This window comes from Astatotilapia calliptera, chromosome 20 (genome assembly GCF_900246225.1).
Source record: "Astatotilapia calliptera chromosome 20, fAstCal1.2, whole genome shotgun sequence".
NCBI classification, from domain to species: domain Eukaryota; kingdom Metazoa; phylum Chordata; class Actinopteri; order Cichliformes; family Cichlidae; genus Astatotilapia; species Astatotilapia calliptera.
Genome location: NC_039321.1, coordinates 24336703 through 24361448, shown reverse-complemented (window position 1 = coordinate 24361448; position 24746 = coordinate 24336703). Strand labels below are relative to the sequence as shown.

General features: G+C 39.3%; 3 protein-coding genes across 15 annotated transcripts in view; 2 read left to right on the top strand and 1 right to left on the bottom strand.

Annotated features, from left to right (window-relative positions):
- Positions 1-249: 249 nt before the first annotated feature.
- Positions 250-9870, top strand: errfi1b (ERBB receptor feedback inhibitor 1b). Of its 4 annotated transcripts, none has more exons than XM_026153585.1 (4): positions 250-518; positions 6073-6231; positions 6667-6752; positions 7547-9870. In XM_026153585.1, exons 2-4 carry the CDS (start codon positions 6185-6187, stop codon positions 8542-8544), a joined length of 1131 nt encoding a protein of 376 aa, XP_026009370.1. In that variant the 5' UTR covers positions 250-518; positions 6073-6184; the 3' UTR covers positions 8545-9870. The 4 variants fall into 4 exon arrangements, with proteins under 4 accessions (XP_026009370.1, XP_026009371.1, XP_026009368.1 ...); XM_026153586.1 differs by lacking the exon at positions 250-518 and adding an exon at positions 1111-1751; XM_026153583.1 differs by lacking the exon at positions 250-518 and adding an exon at positions 2070-2383.
- Positions 9871-10444: 574 nt separating this feature from the next.
- emc1 (ER membrane protein complex subunit 1) lies at positions 10445-21852 on the bottom strand. 2 transcript variants are annotated; one of them, XM_026153581.1, is made up of 23 exons: positions 21676-21852; positions 21083-21210; positions 20930-20995; positions 20730-20823; positions 20515-20643; positions 20208-20334; positions 19884-20042; positions 19534-19701; positions 19152-19223; positions 18782-18880; positions 18429-18525; positions 17697-17813; positions 17384-17392; positions 16912-17111; positions 16546-16695; positions 16115-16276; positions 15766-15885; positions 15516-15653; positions 14151-14324; positions 13751-13961; positions 13526-13610; positions 13309-13438; positions 10445-11454 (listed from the first exon to the last, which is right to left on the bottom strand). In XM_026153581.1, exons 1-23 carry the CDS (start codon positions 21765-21767, stop codon positions 11275-11277), a joined length of 2907 nt encoding a protein of 968 aa, XP_026009366.1. In that variant the 5' UTR covers positions 21768-21852; the 3' UTR covers positions 10445-11274. The 2 variants fall into 2 exon arrangements, with proteins under 2 accessions (XP_026009366.1, XP_026009367.1); XM_026153582.1 differs by lacking the exon at positions 17384-17392.
- An 887-nt stretch (positions 21853-22739) lies between these two features.
- ubr4 (ubiquitin protein ligase E3 component n-recognin 4) overlaps positions 22740-24746 on the top strand; it is a 55006-nt gene continuing 52999 nt past the window's right edge. For all 9 annotated transcript variants that reach the window (XM_026153580.1, XM_026153578.1, XM_026153576.1 and 6 more), the window contains exon 1: positions 22740-22910. In XM_026153580.1, coding sequence (XP_026009365.1) covers positions 22786-22910 — 125 coding nt within the window. In that variant the 5' untranslated portion in view covers positions 22740-22785. The remainder of the gene's footprint in view (positions 22911-24746) is intronic.

Sequence of the window (24746 nt, the reverse complement as noted above, 5' to 3'; positions counted from 1 at the left end):
GTCTTGATGAGTTTTATTATGATCTTGTACTTTTTACTCATTCTTGCATTAATCCTGTTCTTTTCCACAGAACAATTGATTTTTATACACACACACACACACACACACACACACACACACACACACACACACACACACACACACACACACACACACACACACACACACACATATGTGTATCATAGTCCACCTGGTATTCCTGCTCATTTTTTGCCAGTCTGCATTTGAGTCAGGCCAGCTCTCGAAGTCTGACATATATGTATGTTTGCAACATTAAAAATAAGCAGTCTTCTTTATCTTTTTTGATAAGGATGTTGGGAGGTGGAGTGCTGCAGATGTGGAAGGTGGGCTTCTGACTGCACTGACATCTGTGAGGGACGGAGGTCTCTCAGAGCAGGAAATGACTTGACCTCCCCTGTAGGAGACTGGCCCACCCTGGCAAAAACCCCCACAGCCCTGAGCATCCTGGGTCACCACAAGCGCCCACAGAGGACTGCAAAGCAAGAGCAGAGCTGCTGGTAAAAGTGGCAAAAACTTTGAATTTTGCATGGCCATCTTTATGCAATTTATTAAAAGATGATTAGACTAAGATTTTGATTTTGAAGGGACAGCAGGTGGTATATTTAATTTCTATATAGTTTGGTATTGTTAGTCTTACAGTCTTAACTGTAACACAAAACGTGTACTTGGTTTACAGCTGAATGACAGTGGTGTGACTGGACATCTCTGTGTCACTTTGAAATTCCACATTGCACAATGTAAAGTTGATACATAACAGCTTATTTGTTGAAACTATGAGTATTCCTTTAAGCAAACAAGTTAACGTTAGTGGGAGAGGGATGGTTGATGATTGCAGCAATGTAAGCACGTTACATGTGGCGTATTTATTTTATGGGTTTGTGATTTACAGTCAGTATATAGGTATAAGGCACTCCTTAATCCGCATATGACTGTATGTGGGCTTTATTGGAGTAGTACAAGCAGAGGAACTACTCAACAATCTGCACCAAGGGAAGAAAGAAAGGTTACAGGGTCACTTGGCTTACAATTTTACGATTTGGTTATACAGTGTACAATATTTGATGGGTCATTTTGCCTAAGGATTTATTTGTGCTGTCACTGCAGTAAAAAGATCAGATGGCAGTCTGGGGGAAGACTGTAAGCTCAGTGTGGTCTGGACCCTGTGGTGAAAACAAGAATAGCCTGCACTCACTTCCCTGTTATTTTCTGGTAAATGGCCTCTCATATTGTCCTTCTGCCTCTCTCAGCGTGGGTGAGGACAAACACAGGACAAACACACACACACAGTCAACTCTTTTGTGACATGCAGGCTTCAAAACAAGTCCTCATCCTTCATGTCTGGTCTGCCAATCTAGTGCTTGTAACTCTTTATCAGTGTTATGTTGTACACACGCCAATATCCACCCACACACTTTCTGACTCCCACACAAGTCAGGCCACAATTGCTTGAAATGCAATTTCCTGTACACGCATTACAGGGAACAAATAAAATAAAGGACATTTTTGCTTTTTGACCTGCTGAGGCATACTTAGTGTAGGGTAAACGATGTAATAAAATGGGAGGGGAAATGCTTAATAGATTTAAGCATAGATCCTTAAGCTCTACAGAGTCTTAGTTCCACTGACTGTAAGGAAATAGATTTTGTGAATGGTGTCCTGAAACCTGAAAGTTGCGCAGACAGGTTAACAACATCTTGTTAGATTCACACTGCAGTTGAGAGTTCAGGAAGGTGAGTAAAACCGTACAGAGTATAGAGATGAAACGTAAGAGAAACGTGAATTACTGCTGATAGCATAATGCGCAAGTACAATTTCAATGTTATTCCTGGTCAAAGGGAGACGATTTGTATAGTTTAATTGAGAACAAATAATCATATTTTATAACATTATCATGTGTATGTAAAAATGTAATATGAAAAGTAATTTCAGATTATCAGTTACATTTAATAGAGTCAAAACTATGTTGGACAGAATTGGGTTCTAACTACATACTCAAAAAATACATTTAATTAAAATTTTAAAAATCAAATAGTAAAGTAAACTTAGTAAAGTATTCAGTGCATTTCCTAGTAGAGTGATGTAAAAAGAATTACAGGCATTTTTCCCCTTTAAGGCAGCCATGGGTGGAGTTACAGTAACGCGTTCTGGGTGTTGAATTCTTTTATAAGGAGATGTGGAAACCCGCGTCACTCTGACAAAATGAGTTTCACCTCCCAGTGTTGTTGACAGAGGAGGGTCGATGCACATGGGTCAGGGTTGACTGACAGACTGGATTTTAGCCTCACGGGTGTCATTTCTCGCTTGGGACTGAGGGCGATCGAACGAAACCAGCTGTACGTGACGGATAAGCAGCATTTGCATGGTGAGGCTCATCACGTTCTCATAAAAGTTGTTTGATGAACATTGGCTCTTTTTTGTTGCCTTTGCCTTTACCACGGGACGGTCAGATGCTGTGTTGTATGTGATGTGAATGTTACTCTGTTACTAAGTGTATACGAGTGTTTTCCACACTGGGACGTCACGAAAAAAAAGAAAAAGAGCCGGTCAGAAATCACTGAGGTCTGTTCTCTGAGTAGAGCCTGTATAGTTCAGATGTGTGTGGACAGCATTTTGTAAGCTGGACATTTGTGTGAGTAGACCAGCTAGAGGAAGTTATTTATCTAGTGGAACGCACTGTACTTCTGACTCAATGAGGGATTTCACTCGCGTCCGCCGAGGGAAGTCACGTCGAGGCGGGATAGGTCTTGGACTGCTCGGCACTTCCATTTTCACCCACTAGTAGGCGATAAAGAGTAAACCAGTAATTCTATGTCTGTCTGACGTTTTCGTATAATTTAAAGCGCAAAAATAAAACAAAACGAGGGAGTCAAAATTGGTTCACAACTATCATTCAAAAAGTGTAAAAAAAAAAGTGACGTCAGTAATATAATGTAAAATAATTTACAGTAAAAAGCGCATGACCCAGAGTTAAACATAACTCGGTGTTATCAAGAATAGAGTGCGATAAAGGCCAATAACAGAAAGTGACAATAAGGGTTATGGAAATTAATTATAATAATAAAATAAACTATAAATATATAGTTTAATAGTTATGATGTGAAAATGTACTACATGCCGATGTGGCCCATGACCAGGTGGAGTTGCGCTTTTTTCAAACTATAAAAATGTGAAAATCTTCATTTTCTGCACACTATCTAGACTTTAGTTTATTAGAAACAAAACATTTCGGACATGCAAGTAGACTATAAAGTCTACCTACCATCTTGTTACATATTAGATATGTAACAATATTAGATAGGTTGTTACATATATAATATTATGTAACAATATTAGATATGTAACAACAAAAGATTTTTAACACGTTTATTTAATTATTATTTTTTAAATATTTTTCGTAAGTAAAAAGCAAGTACTAAAACTGCATTTTTTCAGTTAAATATCATCACAAACATCTTTTCATATGCCTCTTTTATTCCCCAGGTGAATGAAGTTAAACAGTGGAAATGTCAGGATCTAATGAACTGCACTAAACTGTCACATTTACAGCATGGCCTTCGCCTGGTGACCCATTAAAAATCAGTACACGCAGATAAACCTAAAGGTCTGGTTTGTTAGTGCAATGGAAAAAAAAAATTGAAAGCTGCAGTCACACATTGAACCTAGATTAGTTTGGTGAATAAACTTGTATTTGGGCTGCGGATCTTGTTGTTAAAACGGTTTCTCTCATTGAATCAAATGCTTTATTGTTTAGTTTTGTGGCGCGCAGTGTTGTAGTTAGTCCCACAGCTTAGCAGACCTAATTAGTGTGTATGTATGTGTGTGTAAGGTGCAAACTTCACGCCATCAGGATAATCAACTCGTGCTTAAAGAAGGCCCGGTCACTGAATGGTCTATTGCCTGAAAAAAAGTTGAGGTGGGGACTGCCAAGGACAACACACCAAGGACCCTGCATGTACTAAACAAACTGTTTTCTCCAGCCTCTGGCTTGTCCTTCCAACTGTGCCAACACACGCAGTCCCCCCCGCAGGGGACTTTTTGTGGCACAGACTCATACCTTGGCCGTGGCAGCTTGTCTCCATGGCGTATCTCTAGTCCTAACCTCATGGGAGAGTTTACTTGTATTTTCAGGCTTGCTTCGCTGTGCACCAAAGTGGTACAAAGGCCCATTCATGCCCGAGAGTGGCTCCATTCATGGACACTGAGTAATTGCCGGTAGAATTCATAATTAGTCTGTGTCTTCCATCTCCGAGGCTCACGGGTGGAAATGACGCCACAGTTGGTTGTTTTAAGGATAGCATTAATATTCAAATCCACGCTTGAGTCACTGTTTTGTTTGTAGTTGGGTTTCCTTTGCATGCTCTGCATTGTTTGCTTCCCACTTCGGCATTGGAGTTATCATGGACAGGAAACAAAGCAGGTCTTTGAAGCGAAAGATTGCAGTGATAGTAGAATGGAGACCTTGGGTTGCCCTCCAGGCAGTGTGGTGCTTTCATTTTAATGTGAAATGGGTCTTTTTATTTCATTGCATAAGCACAGTATGTGTCCGCCTTATTGTATTTTAATTCTAAATGTTGCTTTCAATGCAAGAAGAAGCACAAATATGTAAAGTACAATATATGGGGAGAACAAAGATTTAGAGGTATGTCATTGAGTCAATGCAGCTGGGTGCTTTGCTGCGTCACTGCTGGGAAGACACAGGGGCACCACTCAGTTTTAAACTCCTTCAGTTGTCTGATGGTCTGCTTAACCTGAGCTGCACATCTGACCATAAGCCAAAACCGCAACAGCAAGGTTGACATCATCATCTATCATAAAAAAAAAAAACCAGGATGACCTTCACCTTTGCCCTGATACAAGTGTCCATCGCCCTGGAATGATATCAGTTGCTGTGCATCATATCAGGAGAAACAGTCATCATCTTTATAGATATATGCTAGTTGAGAATCTTAATCATCAGCATGGATGTCACGTACAGTCTTATACTTATAAGTCTGTACTTATTTCATTGCTTTGCCTGTCTGCACAAAATTCTCTCTCACCTTAACCCCTTAAAATATTTTAACAGTAAGACATTTCCTAGTCATTCGCAGTGTGCCACTTTTTAAGTGCACTTTTGTTCTCAGCCAGTAGGCTAACAAGGTTAGGGCTTGTGACCCTGTCACACTTAAACTAAATTTTCCTTCAAGTGCATCTATAATCGCGGTGCTTTGGGGCCGTCTCAGCGGTGGAGTTTGTCATCCAGCATCACAGGAATTCTGGACAATAAGCCCCTTTTGTGAGGGCAGATACTGGAGCGTTGCACAGAGACGAAGGAGGGTGCAGGAGTACTGTCGCCCTCCCACATCTGACCCAGAGGTTGTGTAATACCCTGCTCATCAGACAAATAGCTTTAAACTGGATACATATGGTGGCTGAGAGAGCAGGCTGAAGCAATTTTCTTGGCTTTTGTTGTTACTCGTTTCCTCAAGGCTCACCTAAAACATGCGGGGTATCGCAAGTCGTTTGTTTACTGCGTCTAGTGAAAAGTGGCATATGTTCAAAATGTAAACGTTTCTTTTGCCCTGCTTTCATAACCTTTTTGAGAATAGGAAAAAGCTATTGGATATAGTTGTGTAATGATACTTTTACTACACTGAAATGTGAATGATATGAATGTTTTTCACAATCCTGCAAATCTACATACTAAACATAAAGAATGTCATGAAATGTTACATCCTTTGAACTTTGTTATATGTTACTTATTCAATGTAAAATACTTTGCTTTATATACAATTTTCATGAAGTAGTCCATCTGTCTGTAATATATGCTGTATGCTTGTGTATGTGCAGTTATCTTGTATTGTTTGCTGCCTTTTGCCTTGCCTGGTAAGATAAGAACGTGCAGCTGAGTGTGATGGACGGTGATGAGATCCAGCTGTACCCTGCTTATGGGCATTTCACACCAGCAAAGGTGTGACCTGAATGATGTGATGTAATGCAAAAGCCAGATGTGAATGTAAAAGATAGCCAGATGAATCCCCTTGCACTCTAATGTCAGTGTTTCTTCAACAGCTTACCACTGGCTAGAATGAAGCTGTGATGGGTTTGACGGAGCTGACTTGTGTTGGAGCTTTAGATCGATATCAAACAGAGCTTCTTATAAGAACACGATCTCTTCTACATCATGGCCAGGAGTCAGAATAATTTGTGGAGACAGCATGACCTGAACAGGTACAATTAACACTACACAAGTCCTAATACTAATTTTTTAAAAAAATGTAAATAATCTGTTATTATTATCTGTGAATCTGTGGCAGCTTTGCAAAATGTTGAGCATGTAAATCTGACCAGGAAAAAAAGAGAAATATAAGAGAAGGGATAAATGTTAGCATGAGCAACTACATGTAGTCATGCAGGATTATAATATATGTATATAGCAAGATAATATGAAACTAAATAACAGTGTCTGGCAATCATAGACACAGAGTCTGGCTCAGAAAAGAAATCCAGTAACTTGTTACTGTTTTATACTGCAAATAGAAAAAGGACAACTGAACATATGTCCTGTTAATGCATTTGTTAGGCTCGTCTTATAAAGACTGATTTGGAATGATTTACCATCGTGCACAGCTCTGTATGGATTTCTCAACCTGTCCTGCTTTGCAGAGTGCAGAGCTTTGGCCTGAGGGCTTACACAGAGCAAACCCTGAAGGAGCTTCAACAGCAACAGCAAATGGCCAACGAGTTTAACTGTGAGTCTTTTTCAGATATTAGTGTTACATGTATGAAGGAAACGGATTTAGCATGGATGCATGAACTTTATCAAAGCTCCTCTGCTTTGAATTCGTATGTATCAGGAACACTATCAGTATGTATCTGCTATTACTGTAAATTGTAGAAATTCTGGCAATTTTTTTTTCATTGTTTTGAAATTTTGAAAGGATGTGAAGAGTTATGTTTGTTAAATTAGGTGAAGTTATGCACTTTTTTTTATTAGAGAAAAAAAAAAACCTTTAAACCTCATTTGTCTAGTAGAACAGTATTTAGACAGGATGCAAGTGAGTTTGCCATCACAGTACTAAGCTGTGTACCAGAGGAAAGAGATCGGGGTGTAGGAGGAGGGGAAGCTATCGCTCCCCAGTCACCAGCTGTTCCTGCAGTCTGGGGCACGTCGGATGTTTCCACAGAGAAGGTTATGGGAAGCTCAGTTAAGATTGTGGCCTGCCCTGCAGATAATGACGATTCCCGTGTTAATCAGGGTGTTGTGGCTGATGTTTGACGAAGAAGGCGATAGGTTAAGCTGGTGTTTTCAGGATGTTTTTACTCCCGTTTCCTGTACAGTATCTTCAGTAAGTACGTTTTTATAAGGCGGTTGGGCAGCAAGTTGTTTTCCATGTTTCTTCCTCTGAGTGTTGTTTCTGCACTGGAGGGGACAACAGCGATAGCAAAGCCTTACATAACAATTTGCTTTCTCAGTATAAAAGCAAACGTAGCATTTTGTGTGTTTTAACACATTTCCTTTTTTTGCCCCTTTTTCTCTCCGCAGCCAACCCCTCTCTCTCCCAGCCTCCATTTTTTTCTGATTCCTACCACCTAGCATCAGACAACATGCTGCTGCCCATTGAGGGAGACCAGGTGGTTCCTTCTTCCCAGAGACAGGCAGTATTCGGGGTTGATCAGAGGGAGGCCAAACCCTTGCCACCTCTGCCAGACCCCGAGGAGCTTATGTCAGATGAAGCAGCTGATAGTGAGGTTGAGTTCTTTACCAGTGACCGACGGCCCCTTTTGCCCAAGAGCTGCCCTAAGCCTATCTGCAGGAACAGCAGCAAAGACTTTGGCCAAGTAAATTATGCCTACCAAGAGAGTTCATTGAGGGCTGGAGATGCTGGCGTTGGATCCATGGCATTCTCTTGGCCAAGCAGAGAGGACCGGCCAACATTTGGAGGAGGCAGGTTTGCGGCCGACATTTGGTGCCTTGGTCACCAGACAGATGAAAACCAGCCTGTGGTGTCGGAAGCTGAGGATACCTTTGGAGCCAAACGGCCAGAGCAGAACCTATTACCTAGAATCCAATTTTTTGGCTCGGGTCCTTCCACCCAACCACACGCCAGCACCTCATCATGGTCCACTGACAGGCCACAAATCCCTCCTCGTATCCCCATCCCACCAAAATCAAAGACTGGGACCGATGAAGACAAACCTCCCAAAATCCCTCCTAGGGTGCCTTTAGTCCCACCCTGTCCACCACGCACCCCAAGCCCTAAAAGTCTTCCAATTTATATCAATGGAGTGATGCCTGCCACTCAGAGTTTTGCTGCTAACCCCAAATATGTCAGCAAGGCGTTGCTGAGACAGATGACAGGTGAGCCACCTGCAACCCAGTTTTCTCCCTGCATTGTTCCGATTTTGAAGGATGGCAGAAAGGCCAGCGGGACACACTACATCCTGCTGCCGCCGGGCCGACCGCCAAACACAGAGAGAAGAGAAAGACTCCTGAGTGAACCTGCTAAGACAGGGAACAGCAGCTTCTGGCAGAAAAGGTAGAAATCATCTCACCATGTCTGAAACTAGACGAGTACAAAACGGTGACTGACGTTATTAATCACTCTGTGATACACAACTGTACAGTGTGCGATAATATCTGCTCACATGTGTAACGTATTGGTATTTTCATTGACTGACATGTGTTTGGTGTAATATCCACGAGGTTTTTTTGACTGAACATTTTACCAATCAGTATTTTAGAGACGTCTCTTCTACTTCGACCACAACGACAATACACAATAATATAGTATTTTCACAAATAGAGAACAAATATTTATTTTCTATCACCATTTGTCAGTTTTTGATAACTAAGATACTGCCGTTTCCTTACTAAAAAAAAAAATAGTATGATCACTTATAAATGTTTAAAGTCTGACAGTCGTATGCTCATACCACTAAAAACAGCCTTAGCTATGCAACATATACCTTACAAGAGAGCACGTCTTTATAAATGTACAAGCTGGGCTTGTGCCAAACTGTTCCACGTCTGTTATTTTTTATCACAATGCTGCTTGAAAAATATAATGTGTTGATAGATTTGATGTTTTTCCAAATAATTAAAGTACTATTTGAATATTTTAGCATCTTTTCAGGTAAACTTAATAAAGTGCTCCATTAAAAAATACCAGATTATAAAGAGTTAGCCAAGTGCAAGTCTAAAGATTCTTGACAAATTTTATAGTAAATTTGCAAATGAACATGTTAGATCACCCCCCCCCACACACACACACACACACAGTCGATGCAGCTAATATTGGGTGTTTGCGCTTTTGAATTAGCTTATGATTTCAGTATCACAAAGCTGATTGAGATAAGATAGCCTTATCACTCCCAAAGTTTAGAAATTTACATCAAACTACATTAACTACAGAAAAGTGTCAATTTGTTCATTTTAATCAGTGTGTATTTAAAGCTAGATTCTAATTCATTTTCATTAGAAACTTTGTTGAAAACCTGCAGTCACACTTATGTTCACAGGTCTTTAAACATATGAAGAGCAAGTCAGAAGTTTTTACTTGTTGCATTTGTAAATAGAGCTGAAAAATTGTCATTAGCTGATCCTCGTGAAATTTTTTAATGATGTAAATCTGATGTTGTGTATACTTTTTTTTTTTTTTACTGTGTGGGCATGGAAGTCATGTTACGTTTACACTGCTGAGGTGCAGGCCCACATTTACCTTTGTTACACCAACCTCTATGAAGTTCTCATGAAGGTTCTGTATCAGACTTGGCCCATTCAAAGGCTGTTTGTAAGTTCATAATTCTGTGTCAATTGTAAAAATTGTCTTTAATCTATTTATAGAAATAAATAACTTATTCATTCTAGGATTGCTTCATTCTCCACACTCAAGCTATGATATGGAGAGCTTTCTCTAAGTTTGACCTCCTTTTTTCAAGATAAGATAAACTTTATTGTCTCATCCATCTATAATCTGGGTTCAGGTCGCAGGGGTAGCCCAGACTTCCCTCACCCTGGTCACCTCTTGCAGTTCATACAGAGTTCATCTCAAGCCAGGTGGGGAATATATCTCTCCCATGAGTCCTCGATCTGTTATGGAGGAACTGAGAAACCTATGAACATATATATTTTTATGGTATTAGGGTGAAACCAGGCTGCCATCCCATGTCTAATTGAACTTTCAGGCACTACATAATAAAAAAGCACATGTTGTTATTTAGAGTGGATCATGTCACAAGCACCTGGAATATTGAACTAATAATAATAACACTACTAATAATACTATAATACTACTACTAATAATAATCAAAAGCAGAGAGTTGGTGTGACCGAATATAGGTGGATGGGGGCAGATGATCAGCTGTGAAGAACCCTAAAAGGAGCAGCTAACAGAAGAAGAAGAACAACAACAACAACAATAACAAACTAAAGCGCTCAGAATGGAGTTTTGGGAGAAATTTTAATGGAGCATCAACAGTAGCTATGTGGAAAATTTCTCATAAAAGTATGAGCTACAAGATGAGAGATGTACATAAAAGAAAGGCTACTGTCTCTTCCCATTCCCTTGGTTCATCATGTGATGGTGGCAACAGTGTAACAGTTCATTTGGTGGTTTTCAGACATCTCAAAAAACCATTTCTTGTACATGCTACATTATCACCTCACAGCTCATATTCACAGCTCATTTGCCAACAATCCAAACGGGACTGGAGTATCAAGGTGATTCAGCAGGCTAAAAAAAACCCAACAAACCCTTCCACTATGGTACTGTTCGAGTTCATGCTCACATTCACGCATTTCTCCTGACTATTCCCTCAGCTCCACATTTGTTATCGCTTTATATTAGATCAGTCCAGTGATGCAGAAATGTCTCAAAAAACAAAAACAAAAAAAGGCCCAGGAAAACTAAAATAACTGTCACATGAGCAGAAGTTTTCAAGCTCCATAGTTTAATAAATTGGCCGGTTTTATCGGTTCATAATTAGCTGTGTTAAACATTTAATCGAAATGACATTTCACAAAAGAACAATTATTCTACTATGAAATAATTCATTTTTGCAAAATAAGTTAAAAAATAAACACAAAAACTTTTTGCTAACCCCTCATTTCACCCCCTCCCCACTGTCCCCTCACCCCTGCAGTTCCTTATGGGCCTTATTGAACTTTGACCTGTGTTCTTGGACAGGCACGGCCTCAGCGGTCTCATCTCTTGGAGCCGAGGTCCTTCGTGCAGCCACAGAGCTGGCAGATGTAGGAATTTAACCGTCGCCTTACCGCCAAGCCCGGTTGAGCAGTTTAACTTCTGCCAGGCGTTTGCTGATCATGGTGGCAAAGAAAAGGGCAAGAAGCACGCTACTGATCAGCATGTAGTCGTAGTCATCTTTTAGTACGTCGAACTGCTTCGAGGGATACACACGTGTCTGGTAGATGTCAAGACCATATGCCACAACCTAAAAAATAAAATAAAATTGTCATATTAAGATTTTATTTAAGTGGGGAGGAAAACCAAGTGGTGGCAATACATTTCCAAATAAGGAATCATCTACAGCCCTGTTTCCAAATAGTAGTGATGTGATGAAAATGTACATGCAATGATTTGAAGATGCTTTAAATTGGACGGTAAACAAGAAAAAAAAATGTTCTGAACTCATTTTGAATTTGACGTCAGCAACACGGGGAAGGGGCAAAAAAAACAAACAAACAAAAAAAAAAGACTGGAAAAGTTGCGTAATGCTATACCAAGAAAAAAAAAAAAGATCCGGTGGAACATTCTCACAACTAATTAGGTTACTGAGTAACATGATTTGCTATACAAAAAAAAAACATCCTAGAGAAGCTGAGCCTCACAGAAGTAAAACCAACGAGGATTTCACCATTTGCGAAAGACAGAGACTGAGTGGGCAAACGTTTTTTTAAAACCACTGTCAATTTAATTTAAACTGGGGGAATTTCTCATCTATGGCAGATGATATTAAAGGATCCAAATAATTCCTTGTAAGTGGGGAAGAAAGTCAAAAGCAGATACTGAATAGCCAAGCTTTGGTTAAAAAACAAGACAATATTCCATTGTGGAAAATTGTGCATGAGCTCTACTGAACATAGTTCACTGCTGCGTCCACAAAAACAAGTTAAAACTCCACTATGTGCAAAAAAACCAAAAAAAACCCCAAACATAAACAAGACGCAGGGGCCAGGACATTTGCGAGGCCAAAGCTCATGTAAGATGGACTGAGGCAGAGTGGAAAAAAACTGCTCAGTGGCATGAAAAATCAAAATATGAAAATATTTTTGGAAACCATGAACCTGGAATACTACAGGCTTAAAAAGGGACCAGTGGGTTTGCTCTTAGTGCGTGGCTCACAGCTTGGTAATACGGTTGGAGAAAACGTGCACAGAGCTTGTGCACTAAATGATATGAAAATCTCAGAGCAACATGCCCAGAGTCTTTTTTCCAGGGAATGTATCAATTATTTCAGGATCACAACTCTAGTAAAGTACGCCATTAACTTTTGAGCAGCTGAAATAAATATATCTACCAAGGATGGGAAAACACTTCACTTTTAAAACAACAGCGTTTGTTTCCCCTCGGTTATGAACCCCATAGAAGAAATGATGCAACACGATATTAAACATGCTCCGATTGCCACAGTTACATGTTATATCCACTCACTGACCACTTCATTAGTTACACCTTGCTAGTACGATGTTGGACCTCATTTTGCCTTCAGAACTGGCTTAATTCTTCATGGCACAGATTCAACAAGGTGCCAGAAACATTGCTCAGAGATTCTGGTCCAAGTGGCACCTGGTGTGATCTACTCCTGCTTTAGTCCATCTCCTTTAAAGTTCGATGTGTTGAGTTACTGTTGCTTTCCTATCAGCTTAAACCACTCTGGCCATTGTCCTCTGACCTCTGACATCAATGAGACATTTTCACATAGAGAGCTCCTGATCACTGGATATTTTGTTTTTGTTTTTCAGATTATTATCTGTAACCATACCACATTCAAAGCCACTTAAACCACCTTTCTACCCCATTAAGATGCTCAGTTTGAGCATTACAATGCTGCCATGTGATTGGCTTATTAGATGTTTATGTAAACAAGTAGTTGAACAGGTGACCCAGTGCGGTGGCCGATGAGTGTGTTGTTCAACCAATAAAATTTCTTCATTTCAACATTTGATAGGTTGTCTTTGTACCATTTTAAACTAAATATATGTGATGTAAATGATTTTTAAACCATTTTATTTTAATCTTACACTGTGCTGTCATGTGCTTTTCATTACTTTGAAGGCAGACTTACCAGGCAGGTTGACTCCAGTCCAGACGGGGAAGTGTGAATACCTCGCACTCTTGATATACTCTGATTGTAGTTGATAAACCACTCTGTACGGATCATTAGCTCTGGAGCATAGGGTATCAGGTTCTCCTCACTGAAGATCAAGTTAACAAGTCAGACACATAACAGTAAAGAAAAATCTGACTTTCATTTTCACACTAAGCCTGACTTGAGGACTGACCGGCTTTGCTCAGATACTATTTCTGGCCTTCGTGGGTCGAGGAACATCTTTGGTAATGACAAAATCCCTCCAGACGGCAAGCCAACTATGACAAAGCAAATTCAAACAAACATATTACAAAAAGGGCAGCCCGGTGCTGAAAATACTTTTTATTTCTAACATATTATGTAATAACTAAAAGCCAAAAAACCACAGAAAACAGCAATATAACCGAGTAGCACTTACTGAGCAGATGGCGGCTGGTGATGCCCTTTTCAGTCAGCGTGGCCTCCATGGTAGAAATGGCGGAGGGGAAAATGTAAGACTGCTGGAGAACCTGAGGAGCGTGTGGCCGATCCAGCGAGCTGAACACGGTGCTGTTGTAGAGCTCCATTCCTTCATACAGTTCAATTACAGAGAACTCGTTCCTACGTGACTTGGTGCTCCAGTATTCATACTGCGGAGTCACACAGGGGAAGGAGACACAATAAATATAACCCTCAATATTTCTCCTTTTTTCCTCCATTTAGTTATGTGCTTTGAACAAATGGCCTTCAAACTGTAACGATGCAAAAAGCAAGACAACAAAAGGTGGTTGTAATTATTTCAATCCCTACACATGACTGTAGCAAACAAGCGTGCTCACCACCACCCAGTTTTCAGAATGCACAATATGCACCGGTCCTCTGGCTTTTCTCTGAACAGCCTCGTGGATGATGCGGCCGGTCACACCGTCAATCAGGATGATCCCGACAAAGCTGCGCTCCTGATGCGTGTCTGTGCTCTCAGTCACTACAGCCAGTAGATTGGGGTTCAGGTACTATAAAAATTAGTTAGAACACAATTGGACATTTAAATTAATATAATAGCACAAAAGTACATATCTTGTTAATTAAGATAAATTTGTTGTCAAATGAAGCAGAGCCTCACTCAAGCTACTTTTGGGCCACTCCGGATGTTTGATTTGGCAGAGTTTTACGCCAGATGCCCTTCCTGACGCAAACCCAAACTGGGATTTGTGTCTCCGGCTGGAGTCCAACCAACAACATTTGCTTGCCAAGCAAATGTGTAAAGTGCAAACCACTACAACCAAGTAGGACCGCATTAACGCACTGACTTTTTCTTTGTAGTAGGGAAATAAGTTGGGGGTTTTTTGTACCTGGTTTCATTTATGAAAAAAGGTTGGAAAATAAATTTTTCAGTCCATAAACGAGGGTTCTTGACTATGTTAAGCTACATTTGCCTTCTCAGGAATCTAGCTTACAAAAAATATGACCGGAAATACTTGCAACAAGGTCTCAAATATGGCAGTCAGCTGGCCATCAGCCTATCCAGATCAACAATTCTAGGAAACCTCAAGCACTACTCGATGTACCGCTATAAACTGTCCTAGTGAATGATTTCTAATGTGTTTTTATCCTCATCTTCTTGTGCTACTCTCTGAAATAATGAATGCAAGAGCACACTTCACGGGTGATTCATAAATCACAACAAAGGCAACAGTAAGGAGTACTAGTAGTGAATTCTTACTAAAAGAGGGCAGTCGAAGGGAGAATGTGATTCACTGGGAAAACAGTGACATGGGTTACAAGATTTCTTGGAAAGATGAGTTTTTAGTTTACGTCACAAGACGGGGCGTTACCGTCTTTTAGCGCAAAGAGGGAAAACTGAGCCAAAACAAACCAAAATCGAGCCAGAATAAAGTCAATAATATAAGCTTAACCAGAAGGATTTGAAGCTTTCTTAGTTGTTTTCACTTGCATACTTCAAAGACATACAAGTGTTTTTGTGAAATCATCACTGGGAACTTGTTCCTATCTTTGGTATGACTGTGTACATTAGACAAATTTAGCTATTTTACTGTTTCTTTTATTGTTGTAATTTTAATGTTTGTCTAGAACAGATCTATCTTGTAAATGAGACACTGAGTCGCAATGGGACTACCTGTATAAATAAAAGTTAAATAAAAATAAATTTAAAAAAATGTGTTTTAAAAAGGATGTTACGGTACCTTATAGAGAACACTGCGGTCTCCCATTACTCTTCCTTGCGAGTGGACATGCTCATTAGGCCTTTTCCCTTTGACAGAGACAATCCTTTGTATCTCCATTGGAATGACAACTTCCCAGATCTGCTCAGTGGACAAGTCCTGAGAACACAAAATGATACACATGAACTTTTTCTGTCTGTGACTTGGGTATAGTTTCATGACGGTTTCCTGTGAGAATCAGGAAATGATGCGTTCAAAAAGTTTCACTTGCCGTCCTTAGTCTGTAACCAGAAAGTCTTCCCTGGCTGGAGTCAACAAGATAAAAGAATATAGATGAGGCCATTTCCTGGAGCTGCTGCAGTACGTTCTTCGTAGAAGGAAATGCAGAAACCTGGGAAAAAGCGAGCAAGATGAATATCATTTGTTTGCAGGTAACCGACAGCTCACACAATGCCATTGTTAAACAGTGTTCTACTGCCTGGTGGTCATGCACAATATGTAAACAGTATAATTAATGGGACATAGAGTCGTTATGAGGCAGCATGATGAGTATTCATACAGAAATGGCTTCGAGATGCAATATAGTGAGAATGTGTAAATGTATACAGTTTGCTACAAACCTTGTACTGATCATCAACTAGAAGCAAAACTTTAGCATAATCCTGGTCCATGAGTGGCAGCAGGAGTGACTGAAGTATTGGCTGAGGTAGAGCAGGTGGAGTCACATGACTCTTCTTTCCAAAGATGGGGTTAAACACATGCAGTGTGGTGAGCCCTGTGTCCTGATGACCAAAAATAGAACAAAGAAAATAAACCTTAATCACGTTTTACAGGTCAGGTCAGTACTTTATCTGTCAAGTGGGTATCTTTAAGATTTCTTTTATCTTTTACTGAGCCTGTCTTGTCTTTAAAGTTGAAAACTGTAGGTACCATTTGGTCAGTTTTTTTTCCCTGCCAACTATTTGAGCTTTATCCATATTGTCAGCCTGCAAGATAAGAGCTTTGACACCAAACCTGAATCTCCAAACACAGAGCCTTTGCAATAAGTTACCTTATCTTTGATGAGCAACGTGCACTGCGGAGGATGAGGGAAGTGCGCTGTCGTTCGCTGTACCATCAGTTTGAACGCTGCATTCGATGGGACATCATTGAGGTAGTGCCTCCATAAAATACTGCCAGTCTTACTGTCAATCCCAAAGAGCTGAAAAAAGGAGAAGAAGAAAAGAATGAACCTTGCAGGAAAAAGTGAGATGACTAATCTGAATTTATTTATCAGTGTTTCAATTCCCTTCAAGCCTGCCTGATTTTAGACAAAATAAACCAAATCTAGTTTGACCACAACTGTGCGGCGCTGCTCATCCTCCCTGAAATGCTAACAAACCATTTCTAAATGACAGGATAAGCTTTAGTTTCATACTTTTCCAGATGCAGTGACCATAACCATCATCTTCTGCAAGTTGAACTCATCTCTGGACAGGTTTTCGATGGTGACCTCGTTTTTAACTTGACTACGAGGCTTGCGTGCGTCATAGAACAGCTTCCAGAGGTGAGAGATCCAGGCCTGCAGCAAGATGAGCTGAGAGGACAGCCTCTTGAACACCATAGACATCAGCCCATCTGGACAAACGTAAACAAGAGCACAGATGCCGCTAAGTGACCTTCCGGGGACTTGACTCAAATTTTTAACATCTGATCCACATCATGTTTCATATCTTAAATACAACAAACGTTGCGAGAAACAACAAGGACACAGGGATACAGGTTTTATTTCAAGAGTGAAATAAAATGAAGCAAAGGGTTCAACAGAGGAATGGTTCACTGAATGTGAGGAAGTCCTAACCGTAAGACAAGGAATCAAGTTTTGCTGAAAAAAGGCACAGATTTGTTACCTTGAATGGCTGAATCCATAAGCAGCAATAACAAAAAACAGGACAAAAACAAACAAAATGAAAGCAATGAAATCAACACACATGCGAAAGATATGTTTGAAACTGGAATATAGCAAATTCGCCGATTTGATAAAGCAGCTGAGTTGTTTAAGGAAGGACAAAAGCAAATGCAACAACCCTCAGAAATGATTAGAAATTCTAAGTTATGGAACCATTAATGGAGACACCATCCAGTTCTGCTGAGTTTACGCTTTGTAAAGGAGATTTACATGACTCCATTCAAATACAGCAAAAATTTCGGTTTGACATTTACCGGCCTTTTTGCCGAACTCTCCCTCCAGCTCAGCCTGCGTTCCAGTGAGGGGCAGATCCACCATTTCCATTGTCACCACATCTGACAAGGCCTCCTCTCTAGTCCACATCACACGCCCTGGAAAGCAAGAATCATTATTGTTCTGCAATCGTTTATTCAATCTATTTCCCACACCCTGCGGCTGTATGCAGTTTGTGTTGACGCTTTCCATTAATTATATTATGAGACGCGTTTTTCCATCATTCTTGTGGAAAAGACAGGACTGTAGGTACATTATGAAATCTGTCCACACCGTGGTCAGATGTTGGCAGCAACCATGATGATTAAGAGGTGGGATAAACCAAAAATATTATCATGAGGCACTGCACAGCTTACAAGTCTATGCGCTTTGGGAAAAATGTCCAAGTTCTCAACACTAAACAAACACGCAGACTCCTCACTTACATTTAATTTGCCTACTGATTGACAGAAACCCACCGCAGTCAGACCACAGTATGAATATTCATGACGTTTTCATCCCTCTGTTTGACCTTGCTAAAACACATTCCAGAAAAAAAATAGGGTGTCTATTCTTCTTTTGCTCTTTTGAGTACAATGAGAAGGATTTTACTTTGGTTAGCTTTAGTAAAACTATAATTAAAAAAGTCCTGCAGCATCAATAGCTCTGCTCACATTAACATCAGTACAGCCTGAAAGCACTCTTTCCTTGCTTCCTGTTTTTGCCGCTCATACCTGGCTGTTGTATGAAAGTGAGTGTGTGGTCCTCTGTTTGCACCATGGCCCTGTAGCCTACAGAGTCATCTTTTTTCAAGAATGGCTGTATGTAGATCTGAAAGAGAGAATATAATTTACTTCTATTGTAAAGCCATTACTAACACACTACGGGGCACATTTACTACTAAAGTTGGCATAAAAAGAAAAAGAAAAAAGTACTGTCTATATTTTCAAAGAAAGCCCAGAAACCAGCATGTCTTATTTTTTCCACATCATACTGAAATGAACTGACTGCACCTGTGTTTAGAAAACTCTGCCTGCTCTGAAAGGCCATAGTTCCCACAGTACCTCAGGAAAGAAAACTGACTCACTTTCTCTGGTTTGCCACCATTAGGATCCATAACGAAAATCAGTGTTGTATCTAGAAGTCTTCGTCCAGTTTCAGCACTAAAGAGGTTAATACTGCAGGCCTATGGGAAAGAAACAAATAATAATCTCCCAATAAAAAATTTTATTTAAAAAAAACAAGACACAAAAACCCCAAAACACACTTATAAGACAGTTTCCTGAAAGACATGAAAAAAAAACTTACAGTAACAAGTCTAACCTTTACATTAAGTAAATCAATATGTGTATTACGCATCTGCCTTCTAAAATCAAATGCATTTATGACTAAGAAAACAGCTAAAACACATCAAAACCCACACATAAATCTAAAGGTGAAATATTACTTTAACTCACAGTTTTATTCTTGGGGGACATAACAGCAGCAATGGTCTTCTCTCCAGTGGTTGCAAAGGAAACCAGCAAGGCCTACAACAAACAAAGGATATAGCTCTGTATAATACAACAAAAGACATCATGTTTCTGTAGAAAAACAATACATTCTACAAAATGTCACAGGTTGGAAAAAAAAAAAAAAGGATCGTATTTGGCCGTTTTTAACAGTTATTATGTTTGACATTTTCCCAGGGCAATAAAATATTTTGGCAAGGATGCCAAGCCACATTTACATTTTTGCAGATATTTACTGATGTTGGCTGATATAGCAGAACAACTGCAATACCAGGACAGGCTAATGTTTTTGAATATGAAACAAAAATATAGAGAAAAGCTTACGTACTGGCTTGAAATCCCTGAGCGTAACTATCTGACCATTGTTGAACTGGAGAAGCAGGAAGTTATCAGGGCCGAGCTGAAGGAAGAACTCAGACAGAGGCTGATGGGCTGAGTTGGGCTGGTGAGACACCAGGACCGGTTGAAAGTCTGGAGCTACTTCAAGTCCCAGTGACTGTGAGAAGACAAATAGGAGAAGACTGTAAAAGAAAAACTGTGCATTTACAAAGGAACATATAAGAACACAGAAGTGGAGAGCTGAGAAAGAGAGAGGCAGAATTTAAAACTTACCCAATCTAAAGCAGAGGACATACATGGCAATTTTGTACATTAGAAAGGTTTTTGTTAGAATCATACCTGCAGGGGGATCTGGGTCATCTGTAAATCATCCATATTTGGGTTTAAGTTGTACATGTACAGCGATGGAGTTGCAGAGTCTACACAAATCAGCACCCCCTGACCAATCACTGCACAGCTGGCCACTATGTTGGACAGCCACGGAGCTTCAACTGAGATCTGAAAACATTACAAACAAGAAACTCACAAAAATCATTCTATATACTGACCACTGGTTCAGTGTTTAAGTTAGTTTGTTCTTTAACAAATTACCTATTTTATATACATTAAATTTACAGAGCATAGGCTGATTTTTTTAATACTATCATTAATAAACAGGATTACCTGCTTGATTATTTCTCCATCATCAGTGCTGTAAGCAATAATAACAATGTGGGAATGGGGAACAATTCCCAAAGCATAAACTTCACCATTTCCTCCAGAATAAACAGTCTGGTAATCCACAGTCTCACTGTGGAGAGAAACAGAAGGTGACAAACGTTTCATAATAAAACTACTGTTTTTGCAACACTGTGTAGTATTTTCTACAAAAAAAAAGCCTTTAAGGTGGTAAATGAATTCCTGTGTAGATTTATGTTCATTGAAACAGAGAACATCAGTACACAAAATTAACATTAATATAAAAACATACCTATCTGGTAGATTTTCTATCCATTTTTGATGGCCATTAGAAAGGTAATGGAGAGAGATAATGTTTTTTTCCAAAACAGCCACATGTTTCACTGTGCCTTGCTGTCCCACTAGACATGCTTTCTGGAAACTTGAACATATAAAAAGCAACGAGGTAAGATTTAATCAAATAAATGAATAAATAAAGACCATTCTTAACCTCAAGGTAATAATCACCTTCCAGAGTCGAGCACAATTTCCCAGTTCAAACCACCAACATTGACATCCCAGGATCGCAGCAGGCGGCCATTGCCAACCACTAGGATCGCATCTAGGACACAAACACAGTTTCATCAACTGGAGGAACTTTAAAAAAATCTTTAAACTTTACTGCAATTCAAATACATGATTAGAATCATTACAAAAAAATAAATCACCTTGTCCATGGTGCAAAAGAGCATCAATGTTTCCTTCGGGTCCAGACTTATCAACATGTCGCCAGACTGTAACAGACATTGATAACAAAGTGACAATAAAAGACTATACCTAATATATGAGAACTTCGTCTTTCAAAGGAACAACATACTCACAGAGTTCCCCGGTCCTTGTATTGAGTGCGGCAAAAACATTATTCTCTGTTGCTACAAGAACCTTTTTGGATGACTGTACATGTGTGTCAAAATGAGAAAAACGAACCTTGCCTACATACTGCTGCCTCCTGTGAAACATGAAGAGAAAGCACAAGCACTCAGACTGTCATCCAGCTCACCCATGATCATAGTGACACCATTGTTTTAATGACCACATGGATCCAATCCCGGTGCAAAGACATATTTCTCAAACTGAAAAGCCGAAACTACATGACACTGGTTTATTGATTATTATCAGATTGGCTACAACGTTTTCCTATTACCTTTAAATCACTTTCTATCGCGTTTCACTTGCTGAATTTAGTGGGACCAATGATTTACTTAATGTATAAACCATGGAGATATGTACACCTCCTGAAATTAACTACCAAATTTACATTTGTTTGTTTGTATTCATTCTGATGTGTTTTGACCTGTTCTCTCATTCAAAGTCCACCGATTCGCAGTTAGCTGCTTTGACAGGTGCTAACATTAGCATTTCCACATTAAAACATAATCGGCACACATTTGATCGTTCGCTTGACTCCTCTTACCAATCAAATTTTCCTACTTGGTCCTCAAACACAGCATCGACAGCATTGTATAATATGATACACTTAAGCCAAAGCAAAATTAGCTTTGCCATTGCTGCAGCAGCTCTGACTTGCTCTTCAACGGAAGGAGGAAGTCGGAAGCCGAACGACTTCCTTTTTGTTCTGCGATGGAGAAGTGCTGCCCCCTAAAGGTTGTAAAGGTTACAGCGTCGGTCCTGGTAGTGACCTTTCAGATTAACAAATATTCATGGATTGAACCAAATCCTAAACTGAAAGAAAAAAAAGAAAGCAGATCACTATTGAAAAAAATAGTGTAAGACCGAGATTAATTCATGTGTGGGAAAATGTGTGATGGGATCAAGTGACAGAAACACAAATGATAAAATTTAAAAATAATGGTACCACAGGGGATAATAACAGGATTCAGGTGGAAGACAGAGGCTGCACCCCGACACGTTAAAAAAGCGAAAAATAAAAACCAATTAAATAAAGAAAAACGAAGAAGATTTGTGTATTTAATATATTTTATCTATTTAGCAGTGCATTCTAGGCCTTGTGTGGTGCAGTGAGAAATTAGACAATAAAATATTTATTTTATTTTATTTATTATATGAATTAATATTTACTCTTTTTTTTTTTTACTTACTTGATGATCTTGGATAAAGTCCTGTTGGCTTTTTTGGAATCAAAAGGTGTCGTATTACTATATCCATCTATCGTTATACAAGAATATTAACATATGTGGATGAAAGTCACATAAAGTCAAAAACTTGATTATTGGTTTGTTGATGAAGTTAATATTAAAACAATAAAAAGATAAGTTAAACGCGGTAAAACAAAACAAAACAAAACAACCAATATGTAAGTTTTACTACTTGTATATGTAATTATATCACAAATGAATGAAGGGGAAAACATCGCTTTATTCGTTCCTGTAAAATGGGAACTATATTATTATACATAATTTAAAATGGGTTTAGAAACAGTAAACCAGTAAACATTTCGAGTGAAATGTTGGCAGGGCTGGTATCAGAGTGAGAGCGCCCCCAAGATTTACTTACACCACAGTTTCTTCTTCCAGTAACTAGTTTTTTCTGTTAGGATTTCAAGATGGCGTCGAGCGGAGGAGATGGGGAACACGAATGGACAGCGGCAGTTCGGCCGCTTTTATCAGCTTCGTACACTGCTTTTGAGACGAAGGAGCTACCTCAGCTTATTGGGTCTATAATCAACAGGTAACCGGTTAATTGTCAATAAATTGCAGGTTCATATTTGCTTGAATACTGCCTGTGTCCACCTAGGCGTAGGCTAGCTAGCTAAATTGCTAACCCTAGCTTGGTTAGTATAGTTGGATGGGAAACGATACCCATTTTGCTAACGTTAGCGGCTAGCAAGCTATTTAAGCTTAACTTGCACTGGCATGGAGTCAGCTCCAGACGTTAGCTGATATGCTAATGACAGCTAACTTACTCAAAATGCTATTTAGCGTTTCCTTTCTGCTGACTACAGAGTTTGAAACAACGCACGTCTTATGACTGATGGACATTTATCTTTAACGTAATGTCAGCGCTGTGCAAACGTTAAACGGTGTCGCAGTGTAAGCTTTAACAAAATTGCTTCATCATTAGCTAGCTAACACAAACATTAGCCGACAGGCTAACTCGGGGGGCCTTCCAACTGGACTGGCTAACCCTCAAACGCCCCAGCCAGAGTAATATTTGACTACGTCAGCTGACTTAATTGGGCTAAATTCAGCAACACTTGCATTATGAGGCGTAATCTGGGCATGTCATTAGCCAAATCACGCATTATATGGGTGGCAAAAATAGCCAGTCTGCCTAACGTCATCTGCTTGTGGTTAGGCTGGAAGTAGGCGGGGGACCTTATCTCTCCACTCATTTTTGATCAGGTGATGGTGGGTTACCGTCAACTTGTTGTTAGTAAAATTGTTATTTAGGGTTATTGCTTCTAAGACTTGTACTTTAGGTAATGCTGAATGGTTCTGCTTAACCACAAAGATGCTGGTGCAGAATGAACTTGTTATCTCGTTACAACATTCCCACCTATTTATGTTCTCATAAAAGTAGGAATATGTGATATTAGTGCTTTGCAAGTATTGTTGAATGATTTATTTGATTCCGTAGTTTTCCCTTGATTCTCTGTTTGTGGCGTAACATAAGCTAGTACACTGAAATAAAAAGCTTCCTAGTATGTCTGTTGGTTTCGTTTTCCAGTGCAACAGGCTGTATGCAAACATAACTATTACGAGGATTGAAAGTAGTGTTGTGTAGTTGAATTATCCTATTGTGCAGTTTACTATAATAAAAAAAATTAAAATAAAATAAGACTCCATTATCTATGTAAGTATTGGATAAAATGTTTCTTTCTTTCAGTTATGTAATTGTAACAAGCCTGCTTATTAGAGGCCCCAGGTGCTTATGTAAAAGTACTTAAAAAATTCCAACCACACCAAAAGCCAGTTCCAATACCAACAGCATAAACACACCTTGTTTCCTTACATCTCAAGTCCTAAAGAACTATTTCATTCTGTGAAGACAACATTGAAGAAGTAGGCTTGAATTGCTAAAGCTTAAATGGCATGCCACGAGTTTGACCATACTGAGTTTGGTAAAGCTGGGTGATAGGTTTATAAATTTTGTGTTCTCACTGTAGCACACTCTAGCACAGATACCAGAATGGCCATGCTATTGCAACTTGTCAATAGCATGTTAGCAATAGCATTCATTTTACTATTTTAATGCTTTTTTTGTGAAGGTCATGATTGTTTTTTGTGAAGGTTCAATTAATTATTGATAATATTGACTATTTGTTGCATATATATTGCAATTGATTGTGGTTTGATATATGAAATTTATCTTCTTTTTTTTTTTTAAATTTTTTTAACTGAGACAAACTAATGCTCCTGGGAGATGTATCAGAAATGTTAATTAGTTAAGTCACTGAGGTGGTGTATACTGAAGAACAGTAATTATTTTGATGCTAACTTTTAACCAGATTATAAACCATTTAATAACCATTAAACCATTTTATTCTTTTATTTTATTAAAGGG